The 27,910-nt window shown below is 43.6% G+C and overlaps 1 protein-coding gene across 1 annotated transcript; it reads right to left on the reverse strand.

Annotated features, from left to right (window-relative positions):
• Positions 1-3: 3 nt before the first annotated feature.
• Positions 4-27,602, reverse strand: lmf1 (lipase maturation factor 1). The gene is made up of 11 exons (XM_021564922.2): positions 27,053-27,602; positions 26,430-26,739; positions 23,704-23,714; positions 18,101-18,249; positions 7,386-7,451; positions 4,242-4,409; positions 3,514-3,694; positions 2,102-2,255; positions 1,654-1,837; positions 998-1,110; positions 4-553 (listed from the first exon to the last, which is right to left on the reverse strand). The coding sequence occupies exons 1-11, from the start codon at positions 27,258-27,260 to the stop codon at positions 388-390; spliced, it is 1,710 nt and encodes a 569-aa protein (XP_021420597.2). The 5' UTR covers positions 27,261-27,602; the 3' UTR covers positions 4-387.
• Between the last annotated feature and the right edge of the window lie 308 nt (positions 27,603-27,910).

The raw sequence follows: 27,910 nt of genomic DNA on the forward strand, positions 1-27,910 counted from the left end.
AGCTTTGTTCCAAAATAGACCTTTTATTTTCAAAAGACACAATGTGTGTACAGTCTGTCTGGCGATGTGAGCCCAACATGGACTGTCATCCCCTTAACTCTCCTATTGTGGCAGAGTGGCATATCCCTTTTCACAGGAAGGATTGGTCATTCTTTAGTGCAAACAGCAGATGGCAACATGACATTCTGAAGACAGGCAACATAGAGGAACAAAAAAAATCTAACCATTTTTTCAGAATGGCACAAATTCCCCGATATCAGGGTACTCATGTCAACATGTTTGCTTTCAGAGCATATTTGATCCCAAATTATAAGGGGGAGAGATACCTCGGTGTCTCAGGCATCCATCGCTCATTGAATACATTAGTGTGATTGGTCATACGGTAGGTCAAAGGTCAGGATGGGGCCAATTCCGGGACTTAAAGTATCCTCTGAGAGCGACCAGATCCACAGCGGGGAAGTAGGCTCCAATACGTTTCCTCACCCACCATTTCCCCTGGGGACCACTGCCAGGCAGGGTGAACCTATACTTGAAGTGTTCTCCTCGGACCCACCTGGGGAAGGAAGAGGGGGGTGGGGGGGAATGGTTAGTGTGACAGAGAGAATACAAAGACATTTCATATCGAGAGGAAACATTCCACTAGAGGGGGCTGGAGGACAAGGATTCTTTATTTATTTATATTTTCATTTAAGAGAATGTGAGGCTTGCACGTATTATAACGCAGGACACACCCACACACAACCTTCCAGTTCCACTCTGCTTCAGCACAACACTGCTGAGATCGGTTACGCCTTCAATGCAGCTGTCTCCAATGGCAACTTCTGGCCATTTTAAACAAATTAAATATACGTACTAAATAAACTCACACAGTATGTATCAAACTGATTCATGCCATCTTATGTTTTTATCATGGACAATCCTGTGGTGGAATACATAGTATATTGGCTTTAAAAATAAGGGCTACCAGTCTCCTCTGTGTTAGTCAGTGTAAGTGTACCTGGGGTTGTCTCTGCCCTGGAAGGGGTTGTATTCCATCAGTGAAAGGATTGATGTGTCGTTGGCTAACAGTCTGCCTGCTATGTGGATCACCCACTCACTCTGCTCATAGGTCTGGGAGAGAGGGAGAAAGAGAGAAGGAGGGTTAAATACATGGAGAAAGAGGGTGTTCTGAAGAAGAGAGAAAAACAGGGGACATTTGAATGAAGGATCAACTGTCATGTCGAACAAAGCCCTCAATCTGAAGCAGTCTACCATTCCAAACTTGTGAGCTGATCTGCAACATCATAAACCTTCCCTCTCTTGCCAAAATGTCTGACTGGGATTTTCTTGGTTCTGGATGTAAACCAGCAGGAAACCCTATGCCCTGAGAAGGGGACAATAAAACAGCGCGCCACACGGCCGAGTCTCTGGCCAGAACTACACCTGAGAGAGCTGTAGCAAGAGTTGAGAATAGACAGAGGGAATTACTCAGAGCAGGTAGTTCTGGGTCCAGACTTTACACAGAGTTAGTCAGCTCACATCCAAGGCAGGATTTTCCCACAAAACCAACAAACAGTAAAACAAATTAAACAGAATCCCTGATTCGTATATGTCAACTTGGAGCCGGGTACTGTAGATCAAAGGTCTTTGCTGAGTCCCGGACTCAGACTGTACCTGGAAGGCAGCGAACCACATGAGCCAGTCGAGCCTGTAGTGGTAGGGGGAAATTAGGCAGGGGCGTCGGGTCAGCTCCCCTGGCTTACACAGGAACTGGTACTCCTCCCACACAGCCTCTGGGTCCTTAGGGTCCTCATTCATAGTACCCTGCAGAATCACCTCAGTCCGCTCCTTAGTGATACTGAACAGAGGGGGGGGGGGAGGAGGAGGAGGGAGGGAAAGTTAAAAAGAATGGCAGAGAGTAGAGAAAAGGAGAGGACCAGAGAAGAATAGAATGAGAGGATGTGGCAATTTGGACTGATCAAGTGGAGAGACATAGAAAGTGTTGAAATAGAATGAGAGGAAGAGAAGGATACCTGCCGAAGGCTCCGTAGGTGTTGACGATGCGGAGCGGGTCAAAAGATATAGAAAGTGTTGAAATAGAATGAGAGGAAGAGAAGGATACCTGCCGAAGGCCCCGTAGGTGTTGACGATGCGGAGCGGGTCAAAAGACGTGTTCATCACCTGTTTGGAGCTCAGCAGGTTCAGCACTACAGGAACGCTCAGGTAGCCAATCAGAACGCCCAGAGCCACATTCACCACTCGACGAAAAAGCATACCTAGGATGGAGAAGAGGTGAAAAAAAGAGGAAGTGTGTGTGCCTGTGTGTGTGTTTGTCTGCCTGTCTGTGGAACTCAAGATCCCTCTGGCAGTAGCCAGAGAGAGGGGCTTAGCCTATGAGGTCATGAGGCATTTAGCCACTGACAACTGGAGGAGCTGACAGCTCCAAATCCCCACGACCTGTCTCGGATTGAAATGCCAACCCGTCAACCAGTCCCACGCATGTTAAAACCATCCATCAGAACTATACCTGTTGTTTGACTTAAATAATGGACTTTTATGACCCCCAAAAATTCAAAAAAGCAGCCATGGTGCAGGTAGAGAATGTTAGGGCCACTTAGCAGATATATTACCCAGCATAAAACTAAAGCCATTAGCGATTCCTGGGAGACCAATTAGCTAGAGCCTATGCCTGCTCTAACACACCACATGGGCATTCCTTCCTCACTTTCTCTCTTCCTCTCTCTCCATCACCCTCTTCCACATCATCTCCAGCTGTCTCTCGCTCTCGTTCCATTCCCTCCTCCCTTTCCTCAGCTGTCCCAGTAGTAATCCACACTCCTCCCATCGCGTCCAAATCGTAAACTCTTTCCTTTATGTTCATGTGCCAACTGCTAGGCATCCAGTCACATTGGTAATGTGTGATTAGTAATGCCTAATACCCCCTGCCAGCACCCTGGTGTTGTCTACCATCTGTCAAGGCCCTATAGCCTGCTAGCCCGCTCCAGATGTGCCTACAGCCAGGTGTGTGTGTTGGAGATTGGGATTGGAGGGTGGGGAGTGGAGAAGGTGGAGAGGGGTAGGGTGCTCATGTGGACCCACTCAATGACTGCTCTTTGGGGTTGTAAACACACACAAAGCTAAGCCAAGCACATGGGAAGGGGGAATCCATACACACACAGTGTGGCTGGTAGAGACATCAGTCAGGCCTACCCAGTGGAGCGGTAGTCATGTTGAAGGCTGATGCAATACCTCTTCTCCCTCTCTCTGCCTGCCATCATTAGTCCCAATCATAAAACACCCAGAAAGGATAGCAGGGCCTCTAACGCCAACTGGCTGAAAATAAATAACCAGAAATCCAGGAGAATACCCACAATACCATAGCCCTGTCTGTATCGATTACTTAATTTGTAAAGTTGGGTCTGGGCAGAGAGGGGTGTAGGTTGTGAGGGAATGAAGATAGAAATAGAATTATCTATTTCTATGGTGTGTGGGCTCTAACTACTTTAGGAGAAATCATGTATGTTTAGTAGGTACCCCTGGTGGGTTTGGGGGTCCATCCTGCTGCCTCCTCAGCCTGGAGGTTCAGTACGGCTTGCTTGGCCCCTCGGCCAGACGAGAACAGGAACCCCAGAGAGGCATCATCAAAACAGGCCAAACTGGGAATTATGGTCAGCCAATTGAGGAAGCTCAGGTTCCCACTCACTATCAGAGTCACCTAGAAGAGGGAGGAGAGGGGAGAGGAGGAGAAACAGAGAGGAGAGGAGGAGAGAGAGGGGAGAGGAGGAGAAAGAGGGGAGAGGATGAGAAAGAGGGGAGAGGATGAGAAAGAGGGGAGAGGATGAGAAAGAGGGGAGAGGAGAAACAGAGGCGAGAGGAGAAACAGAGGCGAGAGGATGAGGAAAGAGAGTAGATGGGGAGAAAGGATGAGGAGTGGTATTTAGATTCCTCCAAAAGGTACTGCCAGAAAGATAGCATGATATGACTGATGAGGATCATCTGCTTTGGCTAATAGTTCATCATAGTGCAGCGGGCTGCAGCGGGGAAAGTCCTGATTTCCTGTATTCATTCAATTATAGCTGGCTCTGAATAACACTCCATTCATCAAACTGATGACTGCAGTTGCCATAAAACTGCTGTCGTGCACCAATGGTTCCACTAGGTGGCAATGTGACAACAGAGCTACTCCAGGTATTCTTATTATTTGGCACAGATCTAGGATCAGTTGCCCTCCCAAAATCCTAGCCTTTCTACTGTCATCTCACCTGGAACACTATCTGCAGCGTCCCGTTGACCATGCACATGCGTCGCCCCAGGAAGGTGAAGAGAGGGACGATGAGCTCGATGAAGTGATTGGACAGAACCTCGAAGCGATGGAACCACCATGGGGATTGGTGCATATAGTATGACATGGGGTTTGGCACCGGCTGAGTCTGGAGGGAGAAACAGAATGAAAACAGACAGACGGAGACAGGCAGGCACTGGCAGTTTGTCAGACACACACACCACAGAATTGTACTGTTGATAACCACACAGTGCATCTCCAGAGATCGCATTAGAGAGGGGAGTCAGTACCTTCACTCCTTATTTTGGGGCCACCTAACCCACCACATCCTTCCAGTCTCAACCACAGAACTGGGATGACCCAGAGGACCAGACACTGACCCAGGGAGAGCACAACCACAACATGAGTACTTCCAGGTCAAGGAAAAAGCCATTTGTCTTAGTTTTAAAATAACCATATCGATACTCAAATATGAGCAATGACAGAGGGATAGAAAGAGGCAAACGAAAGATAACACTCATGCTACGGCAATGACTTAAGGTGTGTTTTTGCATGTAATGTTAAGGATAAGCTAATGAAAGCACAGCTCATCACATAACACTGCATGACCTCTATGTTTGCATGGATTTACATGGTGTCCCTCCAATGACTGCATTTGCATGGCGATGAATGGCAGGGAGATACTGTATAACTTAACATCCCCACCAGCTTTCCCACTGGCTACAATGACTGCCCAAATGACACCTTGTGCCAAACATGAAATGTAGCTGATCTTAAATGTAAAATAGCTATATATAAAAAGTTCCCCCTCATTGTTTTGGCATAAAACCATGGGACAGAATGGCGTGTGGAAACGTGTACAATTATAACACCACACCTTCAGGAAGGTTTCCAGAGCTAAGTCAAGCTACTGCCTATTTTAGACATGTCCTGAGAGAGCTCTTTCAGAGCAGAACCAGACAGGGCTGGAGAGTGAGAGAGACCACACCCCCAGACAGCCGAGGGCACCAAGCCTGCAACCCCAAACATACAGCAAACAAACTAACAAAACAACACCCACCAACCCCCCTCAGCCAGCCTCACATAGCTTCTGCAGTCTTCTTGCCCATGATGCATTGCGCTGTGTGGCCCTGCCGTGAGTTTTGAGAGATTGGAGGCTGAAAGGGAGCAGTGTGTCAGCGTCAAGGGGGGGCAGGCAAACCTTACCTGGCGCCCTTGGCTTCCGGTAGAGGGGGTAGGGGGTGTTAGGTGGCTGGTGGGGGGGGGGGGTGAAATGTAAATCCGCTTTACCCCTGGGGGTGTTGACAGGTTAGGAGCTGGCAGGTCAATGTTTAGATGGGGATATGGGCCCGTTAGCCTGCATGGAGGTACTGAGTCAGTCTTCAGGATCCCATATATGCTTTTCCATAACCCCAAGTTAAACAACATGGACATCCAGGTTGAACACAAACACTATTGGAATGCTTCCTTTATTTATTTATTTTTAAAACTATTTTTGTCAAATTCTACAAGGCGTTCATTTAGTCTCTGATCCATACAGGTTCACATGGCTGACCACCACTGTTGCTAGAAACCCATTAGCCTCCACGTGAGGCCTTAACAATGCTGACATAATGTAGTCTGATGGATCTGTAACAGGAGGCTCAATGGGCCTGAATGAGTCCCCTGTTTCTCAGCAGACTCTCTCAGATAGGCGTGATGGTCCACAGACCCTTTTAGTTAACAGGGTTTAGAGAGGAAGGTGGTATGGTGAGGTGCCAGGCATCCCTCCACACCTCTCACCTAGGAACCCCCAAGACAAAAGCAGCCTGGAATAAGGGAGGTTGTGGGCATATTTGGACATAAGTGTTGAGGTAAAATTTCAAGGCAACAATTATGACAATACTGATAGGGTAGAGGAGTGACAAATTAACATGGACACAAAAGGTACATGACACAAATTAACATGGACACACTTACCCACTTAAAAACACATGGACAAACACACAAAAACAAACACTAACCCTCAAATAAGGAACAGAAAACAGAAAATCGTGGCCACGAATTAGAAGCCATGCTTGACCAGTTAAGACATTTTAATGTCTGTTCAATGTTTCACCCACCCCGTCTGTCCCCCTTACAAGGCAGCAAATTAGGCCATTGAACACAGAGTTAACTCTAATTAACCTCAAATCAGTTCAACGGGTCTCCTCCTTATATCATCATGAATCTTTATGGCCTATAACTTGCTAAAAGCAGGCTCTTAAAATGGCGGGCATAAAGAAATGAATGAGGAGTCGTATTGACCAAAGAAAATAACCATGTTTCCCATTTAATGGGAAATCCACCCAGCAGGCGAACAGAGCAAAGAGGAGCCGTGCCGGACAGGGCTAACAGACTAAGAATGGGTTTGTCATATGTTAAAACCTGTACAGTGAAGTTAACCTACTATACAAGGAAGAGAGATTCCTGGTGTCAATAGTGGGATGAAGTCGCCCCTGAACATTGATCCAAGGTCAGTTTAATGTGTCGTCCCCTTGATGGTTAAGGTTAGGGATTTGGTGAGGGGAAGCTGATCCTAGATCTGAGAGTAAGTTCTACCCAGACAGAGCATGTCAGTACAGTATGTATGCATCAGTACAGTCCAGCCTAAGGACAGTAGACCGTTCAGGGACTTTTTCAAGGCCATAAAAAGCCATAGTCAGTCAGACTCCAGGGAGACGTGGTGTATTCCTGGTCTCTGTCATTAGACAAAATGCTCCATGCCGTCTCATCTCCCAGCTGTGTGGGTTATAGCCTGGAGATGACACAGCTGTGTTCTCCCTTCCTATGGAGAAAACCCAACATGAGGCTTGTCTAGCAGCCGTTGTGGCAGACAGTGGCTCCCAATGTCCTATCATATGCTAAGAAATGTATCGTCACACATTAAGTAAACAGAAGTAGTATTTCTTATCCAGGACCAAGACTTAAACCATTGCCTCAGTTTCAATTTAACTTTTAGGTCTATGTGTAAGCTTATTGTTTAGCCTGGGGAGCTCCGCCTAAGGATAATATCTAGCTTGGGGAAGCACTGGTGTGTCCATGGCCAGCCAGACAGGAGCAGACAAGGATTGAAGGAACTGTATTGCACTGAACGCACACGCACCTCGTAGTGGTAGTCCATGCACGTCAGGTCCCTCCAGCAGCGGTCCCCTCTGATCTTTATCAGCCCCTGTAGAGAAGACAACGACATGTCAATCATTCAGCTCAACTCAAGGTGACATTTTCATGGTGCAGACTTAAAAATGGGACCCTCCAACTTCACCAGCCCCTTGGCCAGTGGTTCTGTCCAGGTGTGTTAGTTTGTGAGGTTTGTGGAGAGCATATCATTGGGACATACAGAAATGACATGTCCTGCTCCAATTGACCAACAGTCTATTAAAATCTGTAGATTCTGTATCTAATTTAACATCTAAATTACCATGAAACCAGAACTTCAGGCCGACTACCATGTCAATACACCATATAAAATCAGTGATCATTCAATATGAACCATGACAGTAGGGTGGTGTGCTAACAATCACAATTCTGAAGGATTAAAAGATGTGGGTTGGTATGATACAGTTTGTATGTACATTAGATAAGAGTGACTCCATATTCAACCAATCTCCCTCATGATGGCCAAAGTAGCATATTACTTCTGTTGGTACCTAGCTAGCACTAGCACGCTAGCTAGCGGTTAACTCTGAATCGCCAATGGCTAGCTAATGGTGAGAGCATAGCTACTCACAGAGGCACTCAAACAAGTATCATGTAAAACAACCCGTTTGTTGCATAAAGGCTCTTTCTGCTCGTCAATTCTGGCAGAATAAACATTTGTAAACAGCCAAGGCAAAAATCTATTTGTTGTGATTGAATAAACTGTCTCCATTCAAGCCTGGTATAAGTTGCAGTATTGTCTGCCTGTACAAATGAAGAGAACGTTTGTTGTATTGCAAAGAGGAGAGGAAAGGAAGATTTAATTACTGCAATATAATTTCCACTTTCATTCATTCCGCTATGCGTCTGTTGAGGTACAACGGGACTTTACATCACAGGTCACACCATCACTGTGTGTGTGTTTATGTCGCCGGCTAGATGAAGACAAGGCCATAGAGGAGCTCAGTAACTTTACTGTGTCTTGTCCACTTGAACAGCTCCTAGTAGCAGCTCTGTGGGTCTGTAGTCGTTTCTAATATACTACTCCTCGTTCTAAGCTTAGTGTTAAGGCACATGGTGAAGTTGCCCCTACAGGTCAATCAAAATAAATAATATACATTCGGAAAGAATTCAGACCCCAATGACTTTTTCCACATTTTGTTAAGTTACAGCCTTATTCTAAAATTGATTCCCCCCTCTCAAATCTACACACAATACCCCATAATGACAAAGCAAAAACAGGTTTTTAGAAATGTTTGCCAATTTATAAAAAATAACAGTGAAAAATGACATTTACATAAGTATTCAGACTCTTTACTCAGTACTTTGTTGAAGCACCTTTGCAGTGATTACAGCCTCGAGTCTTCTTGGATATGACGCTACAAGCTTGGCACACCTGTATTTGGGAGTTTCTCCTATTCTTCTCTGCAGATCCTCAAGCTCTGTCAGGTTGGATGGGGAGCGTTGCTGCACAGCTATTTTTCAGGTCTCTCCAGAGATGTTCATTCAGGTTCAAATTCAGGCTCTGGCGGGGCCACTCAAGAACATTCACTTGTCCCGAAGCCACTCCGTTGTCTTGGCTGTGTGCTTAGGGTCGTTGGAAGGTGAACCGTCGCCCCAGTCTGAGGTCTGGAGCAGTTTCTTTTTAATCAAGGATCACTCTTTACTTTGCTCCATTCATCTTTTCCTCGATCCTGACTGAAAAACATCCCCACAGCATGATGCTGCCACCACCATGCTGCCACCACCACCGTAAAGATGGTGGCAGGATAACCCCAGATGTGACGCTTGGCGTTCAGGCCAAAGAGTTCAATCTTGGTTTCATCAGACCAGAGAATCTTGTTTCTCATGGTCTGAGAGTCTGTAGGTGCCTTTTGGCAAACTCCAAGCGGGCTGTCATGTGCCTTTTACTGAGGAGTGGCTTCCATCTGGCCACTCTACCATAAAAGGCCTGATTGCATAGATGGTTGTCCTTCTGGAAGGTTCTCCCATCGCCACAGGGGAACTCTGGAGCTCTGTCAGAGTGACCATCGGGTTCTTGGTCACCTCCCTGACCCTTCTCCCCCGATTGCTCAGTTTGGCCAGACAACCAGCTCTAGGAAGAGTCTTGGTGGTTCCAGACTTCTTACGGTGTTATTGAGGACCTTCAATGCTGCAGAATTGTTTTGGTACCCTTCCCTAGATCTGTGCCTCGACACAATCCTGTCTCGGAGCTCTATGGACAATTCCTTCAACCTCAGGGCTTGGCTTTTGATCTGACATGCACTGTCAACTGTGGGTCCTTATATAGACAGGTGTGTGCCTTTCCAAATGATGTCCAATCAATTGAATTTACCACAGATGGACTCCAATCAAGTTGTAGAAACATCTCAAGGAAGAACAATGGAAACAGGATCCACCTGAGCTCAAGTCTCATAGCAAAGGGTCCGAATAGTTATGCAAATAAGGTATTTGTTTTTTTAAAATGTTTAATAACTTTGCAAAATGTCTAAAAACATGTTTTAGCTTTGTCATTATGGGGTATGGTGTGTAGATTGATAAAGATTTGTTTTTATTTAATTAATTTTAGAATAAGGCTGTAACGTAACAAAATGTGGAAAAACTCAAGGGGTCTGAATACTTTCCAAAAGCACTGTATGTACAGTGGGGCAAAAAAGTATTTAGTCAGCCACCGATTGTGCAAGTTCTCCCACTTAAAAAGATGAGAGGCCTGTAATTTTCATCATAGGTACCCGTCAACTATGACAGACAAAATAAGGGAAAAAAATCCAGAAAATCACATTGTAGGATTTTTAATGAATTTATTTGCAAATTATGGTGGAAAATAAGTATTTGGTCAATAACAAAAGTTTCTCAATACTTTGTTATATACCCTTTGTTGGCAATGACAGAGGTCAAACGTTTTCTGTAAGTCTTCACAAGGTTTTCACACACTGTTGCTGGTATTTTGGCCCATTCCCCCATGCAGATCTCCTCTAGAGCAGTGATGTTTTGGGGCTGTTGCTGGGCAACACGGACTTTCAACTCCCTCCAAAGATTTTCTATGGGGTTGAGATCTGGAGACTGGCTAGGCCACTCCAGGACCTTGAAATACTTCTTACGAAGCCACTCCTTCGTTGCCCGGGCGGTGTGTTTGGGATCATTGTCATGCTGAAAGACCCAGCCACGTTTCATCTTCAATGCCCTTGCTGATGTAAGGAGGTTTTCACTCAAAATCTCACGATACATGGCCCCATTCATTCTTTCCTTTACACGGATCAGTCGTCCTGGTCCCTTTGCAGAAAAACAGCCTCAAAGCATGATGTTTCCACCCCCATGCTTCACAGTAGGTATGGTGTTCTTTGGATGCAACTCTGCATTCTTTGTCCTCCAAACACAACAAAATTCTATTTTGGTTTCATCTGACCATATGACATTCTCCCAATCTTCTTCTGGATCATCCAAATGCTATCTAGCAAACTTCAGACGGGCCTGGACATGTACTGGCTTAAGCAGGGGGACATGTCTGGCACTGAAGGATTTGAGTCCCTGGCGGCGTAGTGTGTTACTGATGGTAGGCTTTGTTACTTTGGTCCCAGCTCTCTGCAGGTCATTCACTAGGTCCCCCCGTGTGGTTCTGGGATTTTTGCTCACCGTTCTTGTGATCATTTTGACCCCACGGGGTGAGATCTTGCGTGGAGCCCCAGATCAAGGGAGATTATCAGTGGTCTTGTATGTCTCCCATTTCCTAATAATTGCTCCCACAGTTGATTTCTTCAAACCAAGCTATTTACCTATTGAAGATTCAGTCTTCCCAGCCTGGTGCAGGTCTACAATTTTGTTTCTGATGTCCTTTGACAGCTCTTTGGTCTTGGCCATAGTGGAGTTTGGAGTGAGACTGTTTGAGGTTGTGTACAGGTGTCTTTGATAACAAGTTCAAACAGGTGCCATTAATACAGGTAACGAGTGGAGGACAGAGAAGCCTCTTAAAGAAGAAGTTACAGGTCTGTGAGAGCCAGAAATCTTGCTTGTTTGTAGGTGACCAAATACTTATTTTCCACCATAATTTGCAAATAAATTCATTAAAGATCCTACAATGTGATTTTCTGGATTTTTTTCCCTCATTTTGTCTGTCATAGTTGAAGTGTACCTATGATGAAAATTACAGGCCTCATCTTTTTAAGTGGAAGAACTTGCACAATTGGTGGCTGACTTAATACTTTTTTGCCCCACTGTATGTATGTATGTATGTATGTATGTATGTATGTATGTATGTATGTATGTATGTATGTATGTATGTACAGTGCCTTGCGAAAGTATTCGGCCCCCTTGAACTTTGCAACCTTTTGCCACATTTCAGGCTTCAAACATAAAGATATAAAACTGTATTTTTTTGTGAAGAATCAACAACAAGTGGGACACAATCATGAAGTGGAACGACATTTATTGGATATTTCAAACTTTTTTAACAAATCAAAAACTGAAAAATTGGGCGTGCAAAATTATTCAGCCCCTTTACTTTCAGTGCAGCAAACTCTCTCCAGAAGTTCAGTGAGGATCTCTGAATGATCCAATGTTGACCTAAATGACTAATGATGATAAATACAATCCACCTGTGTGTAATCAAGTCTCCGTATAAATGCACCTGCACTGTGATAGTCTCAGAGGTCCGTTAAAAGCGCAGAGAGCATCATGAAGAACAAGGAACACACCAGGCAGGTCCGAGATACTGTTGTGAAGAAGTTTAAAGCCGGATTTGGATACAAAAAGATTTCCCAAGCTTTAAACATCCCAAGGAGCACTGTGCAAGCGATAATATTGAAATGGAAGGAGTATCAGACCACTGCAAATCTACCATAAACTTTCAGCTCATACAAGGAGAAGACTGATCAGAGATGCAGCCAAGAGGCCCATGATCACTCTGGATGAACTGCAGAGATCTACAGCTGAGGTGGGAGACTCTGTCCATAGGACAACAATCAGTCGTATATTGCACAAATCTGGCCTTTATTGAAGAGTGGCAAGAAGAAAGCCATTTCTTAAAGATATCCATAAAAAGTGTAGTTTAAAGTTTGCCACAAGCCACCTGGGAGACACACCAAACATGTGGAAGAAGGTGCTCTGGTCAGATGAAACCAAAATTGAACTTTTTGGCAACAATGCAAAACGTTATGTTTGGCGTAAAAGCAACACAGCTGAACACACCATCCCCACTGTCAAACATGGTGGTGGCAGCATCATGGTTTGGGCCTGCTTTTCTTCAGCAGGGACAGGGAAGATGGTTAAAATTGATGGGAAGATGGATGGAGCCAAATACAGGACCATTCTGGAAGAAAACCTGATGGAGTCTGCAAAAGACCTGAGACTGGGACGGAGATTTGTCTTCCAACAAGACAACGATCCAAAACATAAAGCAAAATCTACAATGGAATGGTTCAAAAATAAACATATCCAGGTGTTAGAATGGCCAAGTCAAAGTCCAGACCTGAATCCAATCGAGAATCTGTGGAAAGAACTGAAAACTACTGTTCACAAATGCTCTCCATCCAACCTCACTGAGCTCGAGCTGTTTTGCAAGGAGGAATGGGAAAAAATGTCAGTCTCTCGATGTGCAAAACTGATAGAGAAATACCCCAAACGACTTACAGCTGTAATCGCAGCAAAAGGTGGCGCTACAAAGTATTAACTTAAGGGGGCTGAATAATTTTGCACGCCCAATTTATCCGTTTTTGATTTGTTAAAAAAGTTTGAAATATCCAATAAATGTCATTCCACTTCATGATTGTGTCCCACTTGTTGTTGATTCTTCACAAAAAAATACAGTTTTATATCTTTGTTTGAAGCCTGAAATGTGGCAAAAGGTCACAAAGTTCAAGGGGGCCGAATACTTTCGCAAGGCACTGTATGTATGTATGTATGTATGTATGTATGTATGTATGTATAAGGCCTCCATGATATTCACAAACAAAACAATAAGAGACAGGAAGACTGGTTTCTTAAGACTGGTATCGTGTCCTGTGTGGCTCAGTTGGTGTAGCATGGATTGTGGGTTCGATTCCCACGGGGGACCAGTATGAAAATGTCTGCACTCACTACTTACTGTAAGTCGCTCTGGATAACAGCGTCTGCTAAAAATGAGTATTCAAATTCTCTGACTCTACCAAAGCAACTGAATGACCCGAGAGAGCGAGGGATTTCTGTTGAGCGAGAGAGGGATGCATTGACGGATATGAAGCTGGATTTAATGTGCGTAATCATATTAAATGAAGCATGAACAAAATTAAGAGAAAAATGAGGAAGGACAACAGCTGATGTGGGCTGTGACTAAGCTATCTGGCTCGGATTTAATCTCCAATTCTAGGAAATAAAAAGCAGCACTGATAAAAGACAAGCGGGAAAAATGGAATTAAAAGCTGGTTAGCGATCCATTACTTTCAAATGAGCTTCAGAACATTACGACTGACTCAGAAAACAGTCAAGGGGGAGAAGTAGTCTTCACTCGTTTTCCGACTTGTTTCCTCTTTGGATGCCCCAGAGAACTCAAAGCCACACCTCTATCTGCTCTTTGCACAAACCTATGAACCAATGCAGTTACCAGTACCTGCAGCCACACACACGGCTCAGTCAGAGCATAGGTTCTCTCCTCAATGGTCTCATGCACCACACAGACCAGTGCTAAAGGTCTCTCTGTCCCTCTCCACTAATGCAATAGACGCTGATTGGTGAAATCAGGGTCTATATTGCAGGCTGATATATCCCTGGGGGAGCAGGGAGAGAGGTTTGGAGGGACACGGGGAGGGGTAGCTGCGCTCGCTGACAGTGGACGCCTAATTCATAGGTTACTTTTGCTATTTATCAGCGAGCATTCTTGCATCTACAACATTACAGATAATCTAATCAGCGCGCCGGGAATGTACTTTCTCTTGAAAAATGTGATTCCATTCATTTGAAAATGATCCCCCCCCTCCACCTATCAGCTGGGCTATAAACTTAACCAGGATAAATGTAGTTGTCTGTTTATGCCACTCGCCTGCTGTCCTAATGCCATTTCAAACAGGATTGTTTACTACCTGCAGCGACGGAGGGACATTGTGAATATTATATTTAAGTGCTAGCAGATGTGCTTCTGGTGTACATGACTAATAGTGTTGTTCTGTGTTGTGTTCTATTCCTCCAACACAGAGCCAAAAGAGAAGAATTAAAGACTTGGAGAATATTAACAGTTCTTACGGGGTAATAACTCACTGCCATGCAACATCAACTGCAGTTTAAGCCAGGGGTTGAATGAGACAGACTGGAAGACGGCCTTGGATGCCTTGGATTGGCAAACCGTAACGTTCGATATAAGGTATTATGATTTCTGCAGGAAACTATATCAAAACGGCCCTTCGAAATGAAAGAGCATGGGAAAGAATCTTCATACGACACATGTATAGAGGGAAAAACCCAGAATCAAAATGTACACAACAGCTTAAAGCACTAGTCTGTCTTGGCCACGTATAATCAACTACAATTCCCATTGTCCCATATTCAGGCCACGGAGTAGGCCAGTTTCCCATTCTCCAGAGAACCTAGGTGGTGCGACTGCAAAGTTATTAGGGAGGCCATTTTGACAATCGTTTAACGGAAAGGCCTTTAACGATATTCAGTTGTCACTGAAGTAGTGCTTTGTGTTAACACCACAACAGAAAATATGAGAATAGTTCTACTTTGTCAACAGGCATAAAAACAGTGAGTGGTTGGGTGCAGGCAGCCATTATCCCATGAAATTTGTCAGCCACCATTAAAAGAAAATCCTGGCCATGACAAATTGAGTCGATGCATGCGACTCCAATAAAACACCATTTGAGCGTTTTGTTCCACAGCACTGGGCTCCATCCATCCACACCGAACCACATAAGTCCAGGTGCACGTTGGCTGGAGCCCTTCGCAAATGTGCAAACGACAACGAGCAAGTCCGTCTATTTCCTGTTTGGGTGCCGCGCAGAGATTTATGCAGACTCCCGACAATAAAAGTAGGGTATGGTGGCAAGGAGAGTGAGTGGTGAAAATGTCGTGGCTGGTTTGGAAGCCTGTAAGTCAGGGACTGAGTAGAAAGAGAGTAGAGAGAGAGGCTGGGCCGGCTGAGGTAAGCAGGCCCTGAGGATGTCATTAGCACTACCCAGACCTAGAAAAAGCAGGTCGACCCGGGACAGTCGTAAAAACAGACAGACTCCCTGCTAGACGACATGATACGGTAATGTATGTACTGTACGGCTGATAACTGTCACATACAAGAAAGACGATTGGGTTAGGGGTTTGGTTTCGATTTTCTTTTACTATGCTTCCTACAGTGATGATACTTCCAAAAAACGGAATTCACTCAGTGATAACCAATCATCAGTGTAAGAACCACAGAAACAATCATCAACACCACTTTCTCCCACTGGCAGCCATTGACATCCAAAGACAGTCAGTAACCAGTTGCACACTGGATCAAGCCAGCATTCATTTCCCTACAAAGGGAAAAAGCCTATATACTTACATGTAGTATATTTATCTCTCCCCCAAAAAGAGAAAACTTTCATTTGGCATCAGGGGTTCATTCTGACTACAGCAAATGAAAAAGAGTGACGTGGCTCTGGGCTTGACCAGAGAGTGGGGCCAAGGGACGTCCTAAATCCGATCACCCCTGCCAGCTGCCTAAAGGTACGCCTCGATGCCCCTGCCAACCGCCTAAACAGGAAGGCGTTAAACATTCCCAGAAACCTTCAAACATTAACATGTTTCTACGCAGGATGCAATCAACTACATTACAGTGAGTCTTTTATTCTGTGTCAACTTTTTATGCTACGTTGACCTCTCACCATCGGTAATTCCCAATACTGGAAAACAATGATTGTTTTATGCGTAGCTCCCCCTACCAACAATGTCCCAAGTCCCATCAACAGTCTTCGAGACAATAGAGAACTCCGAGGCCAATTGGGGCCAGGGCCAACCTCAAAACTCAACAACATGGATACGGGCCAAACCAACAAACAGCCTGCAGGAGACACTTCCTCGCAAAGTGATCCCCCCCAAAGGGGAATGATACAGTCCAACCAGACAAGCACTTTACTGTATTATGGTTTTACTGGACTTCTTCAAAAACAGGAGCATGGGGAGATGCTCTCCATCATGACCTGGTGCACTCTTTCTACTAGGCCTACCGTTCCTCCTGCAGGAGTGTGAGATGTGGTACCTCGTGCAAAGGCTGTGAGACAGCTAGTTTACTGGCAAGGTCTAACCTCTACCACACCCAATCATGGGGCACCACACCAGCACCCTGATTACCATGATTGTATTTCACAGCTTAAACGCTGACACTGCCCTGTGAATCAGATCCCATTAGCACCACTTAGCAAACCGCCTGGACTTACCCTCTGATGCTAACAGCCTGGATAATGAAAGGAGGTGTGTATGCACACGCAGCTTAGGTCAGGAAAGCAAAAGCAGAGGAACCATTGAGGAACAGGGTAAGAGAAAGAAGTGGGCTGCCAGAAAGGATATTTTTAACATGTGAAGAAGGGCCTGACTTGTAAAGTCACTCAAAAGAGAGAATCTGTTTAGATGAATCTGCTGAGGGAAATTAGCAAAGCAGAAAATGTGATGTCCTCAATAGCACCGTTATTCAACCATTTTGACATAATCTGACAGCATACGCAAATCAAGATTGGATAAAAACAGAAAGTGGACATTGAGAAATAAAATCTTTGAATTGGGTCATAAACTGATGCTTTCAGAATCCGAACATGAAACCAGTCAGGACAAAGTTTTCCTCCTTAGGGTCCCTTCCAAGTTTACTGGCTACGTCCCCCTCACTTAAAGGGGTTCTCAATAGCACTCTAACAGTGGTCAACCACAGACCAAGGGATAGATTACCCTGACCTAGTCTAGCCAACACTTACATGACAAACACTGAGTGAATGTAGCATGGCTTTTTTAACAGATTTATAATGCTTTGTATTTACACTGCCAGTGTCAATCTAAGGAACTTAAGACATGACAAAAATTTCCTAAAAAGCTTTAAAAACATTAACCTAATGTCATCCAAAAATCAAACTGAGTCAATTTTCTAAACGATATGCTTTCAATTAGAGAGAGAAAAAAAGTGACCTAGCTGCCCCGACCACAATAAAAATCATGATTACCCCGTGATTAAAAAGCTGCTTATTGGTTAAGCCTCAGCCGTGTCTGAGGGGACCTAAAGTGCTTTTCTGTTTTGAATAAATGTGTTGTAATGACTTTGTGTCTAGGGGAAATGACAAGAGGGTCTTGTACAGTTGTAAGCACTTAAAGTCAATCATACTCTTGGCACTGGGGTAAGCTGAATGAACATATAGCTCCCTCGTTGCTCCGTCCTCTTTATGGGCCTAATTGAAAAAACACTTTGGGCATTGTGGCAGGTTCCAACCCCCACGTTTTAAAAGACAACAGTGTTGGGTTGGGTGTTCCCTCTCCACTAAACCATAAAAGAGAGACAAGTTGCCTGACTGACTGGTTCCATATTTGCATTTACAACGTCTGTTTTTCTTAGGGATGGTGTTTTGTTTTGACTATAGAGAAGAGTCTAAGCCCAGTAAACACTTTTCTTATAAACACAGGAAAATTCCACCTGTGTTTTCTTCCACAGACTATGAGGTGAATTCAGTGTCAGTGTGATAGATGTGTGTGTGTGTCACTCACAGCGCCCAGCATGATGCGAACGATGAGCCAGCGGAAGGTCCAGATGGAGATTAGCGAGGGGGGGCAGCGAGGGGGCACCTGGGACAGACTCCACACAGGACACAGGAAGATCCCCAAGAAGCCTGTCTCCAACAACTGACTTTCCCAACCTGAAGACAGAGGGAGAAGTGAGAGGAAACGGGAGAGAGAGAAACAGGGGAGGAGAAACAGAGAGAGCGAGAGAGACAGAGCAAACGTTCAGAGAAAGGACGTCAGGGAGACGGAGAACAGGAGACAGGGGTTTCAGAAAAAGGACAGGGGCATGACGAATAGTCAAGCAGATGTGGGGAGAATATAGAGTGACAGTCCAAGTGTTTGAGTAAGGATGGATAATAAGAGGGACCATGATATGGAATGAGATGACTAAGGGGCAGGAGAGATGAAGACGTGGGATATATGGAGAGCAAAGGCGACTGCTAAAGGACAAGTGTGACCACATCTCTCAGCGTGCGAATGCTGCATGGATACATACATCAGGGGAGCTATTCAGTTACCACATCTGTGATGAAGTAGGGAAAGTCAAAAAGTTAAGGCTGGGGAGATTTTGTTTAAATACTCAAGAGCTGCCCTCACCATTCTGAAGCATTACTTACAGTCAAAGCAAGAAGAGCAGCCGGAGATGCTTTGAATAACCAAAATATGGACAGCTGTAATTGTATAAGTGAATTAGGGCCAGTTATCGGTCTGTCTATGCAAACATCACTGTTCTGGAACGATCTCTATCTGTCATTCTACAATGATGACCACAGATAACCTCCTCTTGCTATGTGCATATGTCCCGATGGCCAATCACTGCAGGCTTGTTCATAAATGTAAAGTGAAACGGTTCAGAGGTAGTGCACGTGTGCCGTCATGGGTGTGCGAGTGTCCACGCACCCATGTATAATACAAACACGTCAGTCAATCTAATTCCACAGACTGGCCTGATGTGAATGCAGCAGAGGGCTCCCAGTGAAGGCCCACCTGCTCCCGTCTCTCCTCAGAGAGATCCAGTGTGATCTGTGCAGCTGTTGGCCTGTTCGCCCCTCCTAACAAAGGCAGTCTTTGTAGCCTTCGCCCAGTGGACATGCAAACAGAGATAATGACAAAGATGAAGAGAAAGAGAGATAGAGGGACACAGAGTACAGTATGTAGTTGAACAGTCTTAGGACTAAAGAAGGAGGAAATACATTTATTCTTGGTTTTGTTTTAATTTAAACACCATCTCTACAGTGTTAGATTTCTTTGATAAACGAGTCATCTGTATAATGAGCGAGGGTAAAAGAAAGGAGAAAGGGAAAAAAAGACCCCAAAACCTGACCACAGACATCCAACTGGAGTCTTTCACTCCAAAGTGTCATTAACCAATCAGTGAGGTCAAATTGATCTGGGTTCTTATCTGAACTAGCGCCCTACATCCAGAACTACTTACACTCAGCCCTGCAGTGATTAGATTGGACTCAAGTCTGATTGAATTGAGTTATCGTGATGACAAAGTGAGGAATCCTGCTGAGGCAACAAAACACCAGCTGAAGCTGAACCAGCCACATCTGCTAACCCTGGGCAGTGCTGATCTTGGATTAGGTGCTCTCTGTCCATATAATAATATTCATTATGATCTACTGTAAAAGGCAAAACTGATCCTATATCAGCGCTCCTACTCTGAGACACATTTTGAATACAGACAGGCCCATCCAGGGCCAGATGTTTACTGAGGTCTGAGGATAATGGGGTTTTGGGTGGCATGATACACTGACTCTGATCTCTATGCCAATAGGCCAACTCGCCAAGAGAGACTAGTTAGGGGCATTAAACCATGTCAGCCGAGTGTTGATGACCATCGCCAGAGCGATGATGAGATTATGTATTGAAATGTAATCATCCCAAACCTATGACTATGACCCAAATCATATTAACACATCTGAGCTGAATGTGATCGCTTCATCAAAGGGGATAACAAGGGCTCAGTGGTGGTTGTGGGAAGGTTAGATAAGGGCTAGGTTGTAGAGTGACAAAGAGCAGGCCGTTACAAATCTTAGGTCCAGGTTTCTCAAAAGCATGGTAAGGCTAAGTTTTTTTTTTTTTAACAGCTTCTATCGCAAGGCCATCAGACTGTTAAACAGCCATCACTAACACAAAGGCTGCTGCCTACATACAGACTCCATTCATTGGCCACTTTAATAAATGGATCCCTAGGCATTTTAAATAATGCCACTTTAATAATGTTCACATATCTTACAATACTCATCTCATATGTATATACTGCATCTTGCCTATGGTGCTCGGCCATCGCTCATCCATATATTTATATGTACGTATTGTTATTCCATCCCTTCACACGTGTGTGTATAAGGTAGTTGTGGAATTGTTCGATTACTTGTTAGATATTACTGCACTGTCAGAACTAGAAGCACAAGCATTTCGCGAACACTCGCAATAACACCTGCTAACCATGTGCATGTGACCAATAGAATTTGATTTGATTCATCGTTAGAACCTTCATCGAGCATCATTAAATCTGAGCAGTTTCACAAAACCAGTTACGCAAGACCTACTTGTTATTTCCCGGCTTCCTCAGACCACTTGTCGGACAGCTAAATGTGTCGTTAGAGGTGCTTTTTTTGCCTTTCTGCGTCACTTTATACAAAGAAGACCTATAAACATAGAATCAAGCTGTTTATATGTTTCTGTGACTGCCGATAATATAATTAATTGTTGACTGCAAATAGGCCTTCACAGTTGCCAGTGTCTTTGCAACTGTTACAAATAAGTGAAGGACAGAAAGATATTTCAAATAAAAACTAGAGATGACTGCATAAACAAAATAAATACAGGATAGGCTACATGGGCCTATCTATTTCAATCATTTTGAAATCAATTAATTTTAAAGGGATATTTTGGGGTTTTGACAACAAGGTCCTTTATTTACTTCCCCAGAGTTCGATGAACTCGTGGATACCATTTGTCTCTTCTTTTTTTAACGAGGCAAGTCAGTTAAGAACAAATTCTTATTTACAATAACGACCTAGCTAAAGGCCTCCTGCAGGGAAGGAGCAGGGATAAAAAAAAAAAAAGCACAACATTGCAGCAGCACAAAACATGATACAAACAATAGGCACAGACAACAGCAAAGGGCAAGAAGGTAGAGACAACAATACATCACGCGAAGCAATCACAACTGTCAGTAAGTGTCCATGATTGAGTCTATGACTGAAGAGATGGAGATGAAACAATTAAGTATCAGAGTTTTTTGCAGCTCGCTCCAGTCGCTGCAGCAAACTGAAAAGAGGAGCGACCCAGGGATGGGGTCTCTGCATGCAGTTTGAAGACAGTTGCTAACAAGCGCTGGTGCATTTGCTAACTAATATTAGCACAATGACTGGAAGTCTATGGGTATCAGCTAGCATGCTAAACACATGGCCTTCCATTGCTAACAGATACCCATAGACTTCCAGTCATTGCGCTAACTTTAGTTAGCATTGGCTTGCAAAATTACCTGTGCCAAATCTGTGATTTTGTGCACTATTATGGGATAGCCATTAGCCGAGCTGCCTCAATATTTGCAGCCATAATACATAGGAGATAATCTCGCTAAGTCTAGGAGCCGAGTATTGTGGAACAATTCCTATTAAAAAGGTATGATTCAAATAGAGAAAGCTGATCCGAGAGCAGTGCTGACTTTCTTGCAATCCTATCAGAATTGACGATTGGCCCAGTGTCGTCCGGGTAAGGGGAGGGTTTGAGCAGCCAGGAAGTCCTTGTCCCTTCGAGTTCTAGCGAATTCTGTGGTGGGCCGGGCGCATGCGCGCTAACACGATCGCCAGCTGGACAGTGTTTCCTCCGACACATTGGTGCGGCTGGCTTCCGGGTTAAGCAAGCAGTGTGTCAAGAAGCAGTGCGGCTAGGCAGGGTCGTGTTTTGGAGGACGCATGGCTCACAACCTTTGTCTCTCCCGAGTCCGTACGGGAGTTGCAATGATGGGACAAGACTAACTACCAATTGCATTTCACAAAAATGGGGAGAACGGAACAAGTCAAAAGTTGGGACAAACCTACTCATTCAAAAGGGTTTTATTTGTACATTGTAGAATAATAGTGAAGACATCAGAACTATGAAATAACATATGGAATCAAGGAGTTAACAAAAAAAGTGTTAAACTAATCAAAATATATTTTATTGAGATTCTTCAAAGTAGCCAACCTTTGCCTTGATGATAGCTTTGCACACTCTTGGCATTCTCTCAACCAGCTTCATGAAGTAGTCAGATGGAATGCATTTCAATTAACAGGTGTTGAAAGTTAATTTGTGGAATTTCTGTCCTCAATGCGTTTGAGCCAATTAGTTGTGTTGTGACAAGATAGGGTTGGTTTACATAATATACCCTTATTTGGTAAGACCAAGTCCATATTATGGCAAGAACAGCTCAAATAAGCAAAAAGAAACGACAGTCCATCATTACTTTAAGACATGAAGGTCTGTCAATGCGGAACATTTCAAGAACTTTGAAAGTTTCTTCAAGTGCAGTTGCAAAAACCTTCAAGCACTGTGATGAAACTGGCTCTCATGAGGACCGCCACAGGAAAGGAAGACCCAGAGTTACCTGTGCTGCAGAGGATAAATTCATTACAGTTGCCAGCCTGAGAAATTGCAGCCCAAATAAATGCTTCACGGAGTTCAAGTAACAGACACGTCAACATCAACTGTTCAGAGGAGACTGCGTGAATCAAGCCTTCATGATCTATTGAAGGCTGCAAAGAAACCACTATTAAAAGGACATCAATAATAAGAAGACTTGCTTGGGCCAAGAAACTCAAGCAATGGATATTAGACCGGTGGAAATATCTCCTTTGGTCTGATGAGTCCAAATGTGAGATTTTTGGTTCCAACCACTGTGTTTTTGTGAAACGCAGAGTAGGTGAACAGATTATCTCTGCATGTGTGGTTCCGACCGTAAAACATGGAGGTGGTGTGATGGTGCCACTGATTTATTTAGAATTCAAGGCACACTTAACCAGCATAGCTACCACAGCATTCTGCAGTGAAACACCATCCCATCTGGTTTGCACTTAGTGGGAGTATCATTTGTTTTCAACAGGACAATGACCCAACACACCTCCAGGCTGTGTAAGGGCTATTTGACCAAAAAGGAGAGTGATGGAGTGCTGAATCAGATGACCTGGCCGCCACAATCACCTGACCTCAACCCAACCGCAGAGTGAAGGAAAAGCAGCCAACAAGTGATTGGCATATGTGGGAACTCCTTCAAGACAGTTGGAAAAGTATCCCAAGTGATGCTGGAGAATGCCAAGAGTGTGCAAAGCTGTAAAAGGCAAAGGGTGGCGACTGAACAATATAAAATATTTTTGCATTTGTTTTAACACGTTTTTGATTACTACATGATTCCATGTGTTATTTCATAGTTTTGATGTCTTCATTATTATTCTACAATGTAGAAAATAAAAAAAATAACACATGGAATAATATCACAAAATAACACAAGCCTAAGTTCCATCGCTATCGGGGAACCGGTCCCAGATGGATGTTGTAGTCTTACAAATGTAATTGAATGTAAGCAGTTAACTTACCAAACGAATACCTGTAAGGAGAGGAAAAAATAAAATAGATCAGCTTAAAAATATATATTTTTATCAGATTAGAGAGTTGGCCTAATCTACATTCTGTACCAAGCACTTACAAAAATTGCAATACTGTACCCACAATCGTACATATCAAATGACATGTGTCAGAAGTTTATAAAGATGAAACCTGAATAGTGTTGATAAATAAATTGACTTATTCCTATTAAAACACACTGGACTAAAAAGCAGGACATACCAATAATGATCCCTTTAAGCCTAATCAGCTAACTGAATCACTGTTGGCATGATGGCCTTGATGTCTCCAAATCCACATTTTTCATTCAGAACATAAGCAGATGGTGAACAATTTTGAAAATGTCTTAAGGAATTGTCTACCCTCTTCAGAGACACAAAGAACTTCAACAGAGCTGAGAGAATGAGGGAAAACAGTCATGTGTTTTGTCTGTCTCTCACCGTTGTACAGTCCATCCCTCCCAAAGATTGAGACTGACCTATCTTCGAGCCATAACACAGATGCCCCATCAACATGTTCTCTCACTCACTACTGCCCCCCCCCCCCCCCCACAACCCTGTAAACTACACTAGAGGTCGACCAATTATGATTTTTCAATGCCGATACCGATTATTGGAGGACCAAAAAAAGCAAATAACGATTAATCGGACGATTTTTTAAAATGTATTTGCAATAACGACAATTTTAACAATACTGAATGAACACTTATTTGAACTGAATATAATACATCAATAAAATCAATTTAGCCTCAAATAAATAACGAAACATGTTCAATTTGGTTTAAATAATGCAACAAAAAAAAAGTGTTGAAGTAAAAGTGCAATATGTGCCATGTAAGAAAGCTAACGTTTAAGTTCCTTGCTCAGAACATGAGAACATATGAAAGCGGGTGGTTCCTTTTAACATGAGTCTTCAATATTCCCAGGTAAGAAGTTTTAGGTTGTAGTTATAGGAATTTGAAATGCTATTAGCGCGCACCCTGCTAACTAGCTAGCCATTTCACATCGGTGACACCAGCCTAATCTCAGGAGTTGATAGGCTTGAAGTCATAAACAGATCAATGCTTGAAGCATTACGAAGAGCTGCTGGTAAAACGCACGAAAGTGCTGTTTGAATGAATGCTTACGAGCCTGCTGCTGCCTACCACCACTCAAAGACTACTCTATCAAATCATAGACTTAATTATAACATTATAACACACAGAAATACGAGCCTTAGGTCATTAATATGGTCAAATCCGGAAACTATCATCTCGAAAACAAAACGTTTATTCTTTCAGTGAAATACGGAACCGTTACGCATTTTATCTAACGGGTGGGCATCCATAAGTCTAAATATTCCTGTTACGTCGCACAACCTTCAATGTCATGTCATAATTACATAAAATTCTGGCAAATTAGTTCGCAAAGAGCCAGGCGGCCCAAACGGTTGCATATACCCTGACTCTGCGTGCAATGAACGCAAGAGAAGTGACACAATTTCAACTAGTTAATATTGCCTGCTAACCTTTCCTTTTGCTAAATATGCAGGTTTAAAAATATATACTTCTGTGTATTGATTTTAAGAAAGGTATTGATGATTATGGTTAGGTACATTCGTGCAACGATTGTGCTTTTTCGCAAATGGGCTTTTGTTAAATCATCTCCCGTTTGGCGAAGTTGGCTGTCTTTGTTAGGAAGAAATAGTCTTCACACAGTTCGCAACAAGCCAGGCGGCCCAAACTGCTGCATATACCCTGACTCTGTTGCAAGAGAAGTGACACCATTTCCCTAGTTAAAATAAATTCATGTTAGCAGGCAATATTAACTAAATATGCAGGTTTAAAAATATATACTTGTGTATTGATTAAGAAAGGCATTGATGTTTATCGTTAAGTACACGTTGGCGCAACGACAGTCCTATTTCGAGAATGAGCACCGCATCGATTATATGCAACGCAGGACACGGTATATAAACTAGTAATATCAACCATGTGTAGTTAACTAGTGATGATTGATTGATTGTTTTTTATAAGATAAGTTTAATGCTAGCTATCAACTTACCTTGGCTTCTTACTGCATTCGCGTAACAGACAGGCTCCTCGTGCAAGTGCAATGTAAAGCAGGTGGTTAGAGCGTTGGACTAGTTAAGTGTAAGGTTGCAAGATTGAATCCCTGAGCTGGCACGGTAAAAATCTGTCGTTCTGCCCCTGAACAAGGCAGTTGACCCACCGTTCATTGAAAATAAGACTGTGTTCTTAACTGACTTGCCTAGTTAAATAAAGGTGTAATTAATATATATATATATATATATATATATATATATATATATATATATATATATATATATATATATATATATATATATATATATATATATATATATATACTCATTTTTAAATCGGCCAAATCGGTGTCCAAAAATACCCTAATTAATTAGCCATTCCGATTAATCGGTCGACCTCTAAACTACACCCTACCACACACATGGAACATAGACAGCAGTATGTGTGTGGGGGTGTGTATACCAGTGGATGTTGCTGAAGGGAGGACAGCTCATAATGATGGCTGGAACGGAGCAAATGGAATGGAATCAACCACATGCGTTTGCCGTATTTGATACAGTTCCACAGATTCCGCTACAGCCATTACCACAAGCCCGTCCTCCCCAATTAAGGTGCAACCAACCTCATGTGGTGTTTTTCCAACCCATCACTCACCAGATCTGCCCCACACTGACGAGAGAATGGTAGAGCACCCACAGCATGGCCATGATGATCATGTTGGCAGTGCCAGTCAGCAACACAAAGCCTGACAGCGCCATCCCCACCAGGGCAATGCCATCCAGGTTGGCATCCATGTCCGTCCAGTCCAGGAACCACAGGATAGAGGGAGTGTAGGCGAAGGCAGACATATCGATCTTTCCCCCCACATAGCGCTTCACACTGAGAAGGTAATCCTTACAGGGCAAGAGGCCTCGCTCTCCTATCAGCTGTTTATTCTGGTTGTAGGCAACAGTGAATGCAATGACTACAGGGGGAGAGAGGTGGAGGAAGTGTGAGGTGAATAAAGATAGGTTTATGAGTACTAGAACGAACTGTCTGGTTCATTTAAGAATGTGACAGGAGAACAATTGCTATGTTTCTTGGTAAATGGTAATGTGAACGATGTGTCCATGTCTACTTGAACATTAAATTGGTTTTAACTCCAACTACCACCATACAATACACACATGAAAACTGACGAGAATAATATAGCCTACGCAATGGTCTGGAAGCTAAGTTATAATGGAGCCAGTGCATCATAACTCGCTACATTGTCAGAATATCACACTAGAACTTACAGTAGATGAAAGCAATGGAACGTAGAAGCACAATTCGAGTGAGCCAGTAAGTCCCGGTTTGCAATGTAACCAATTCTTGCTTCTTTGCTTTGCAAGTGTCCTCTTCATTATTTGGGGTGTTGTCATCTGAATGTGTCGTTGTTGTCTTCTTTGTTTCGACGCGTCTTTTTCTCAAAGTGCTTTCAGAACTCTCACTGTGACTCGCCATTTTGGTTGACGCTCTAAAAAGCACGTGATCAGAGGGCTCGTTCAAGAGTGTCTAGAAACGTAGCGTCTGAGTTTTTAAAAATCCGTGCGTTGCGCATTGCACATGCTTACCGTGGAATGCATATCGCATAGTGGTAGTGCTGTACCCGCTAAGGGAGATGATTTGAACGTCTGTAAAATTTTCGAAAAATTACGTACAGTAGACTAACACCCTTGAACAGCAGATTTGTCTTGCAAAATCGTATGATTGGTGGGCCTTCTTCTTCTATGGTATATTGGCGATCACACAATTGAAAGTGCATCCCGCCACCAACTATGCAGGGTGGAGTCAGGATTCCCCAAAAAACTGAACTACCAATAATAAAAAATAATAAAAAAACAATGATCAGATCCCTACACAGTCTCAAGGGGAACCTGGGAGAGCAGGTCTTCTGGCGCCAGTACGTAAGTCTTCAGATTCAAAATCCTTGAGTCCTAATGAACACAATCTACAACAAAATCTACCTTAACACAGGGTATCTTTTGTCTGGCAGCAAACAATTACTACAGGCTGTGGTGTATTCACCATCATATCTTCACTCGTTTTCAACAACAACAAAAATAGTCTACACTGTCGTCCTTCTACACAACGTTCTTCAGTATACTCTGTTC

This window comes from Oncorhynchus mykiss, chromosome 16, assembly GCF_013265735.2.
Source record: "Oncorhynchus mykiss isolate Arlee chromosome 16, USDA_OmykA_1.1, whole genome shotgun sequence".
In the NCBI taxonomy this organism is placed as follows: Eukaryota; Metazoa; Chordata; class Actinopteri; order Salmoniformes; family Salmonidae; genus Oncorhynchus; species Oncorhynchus mykiss.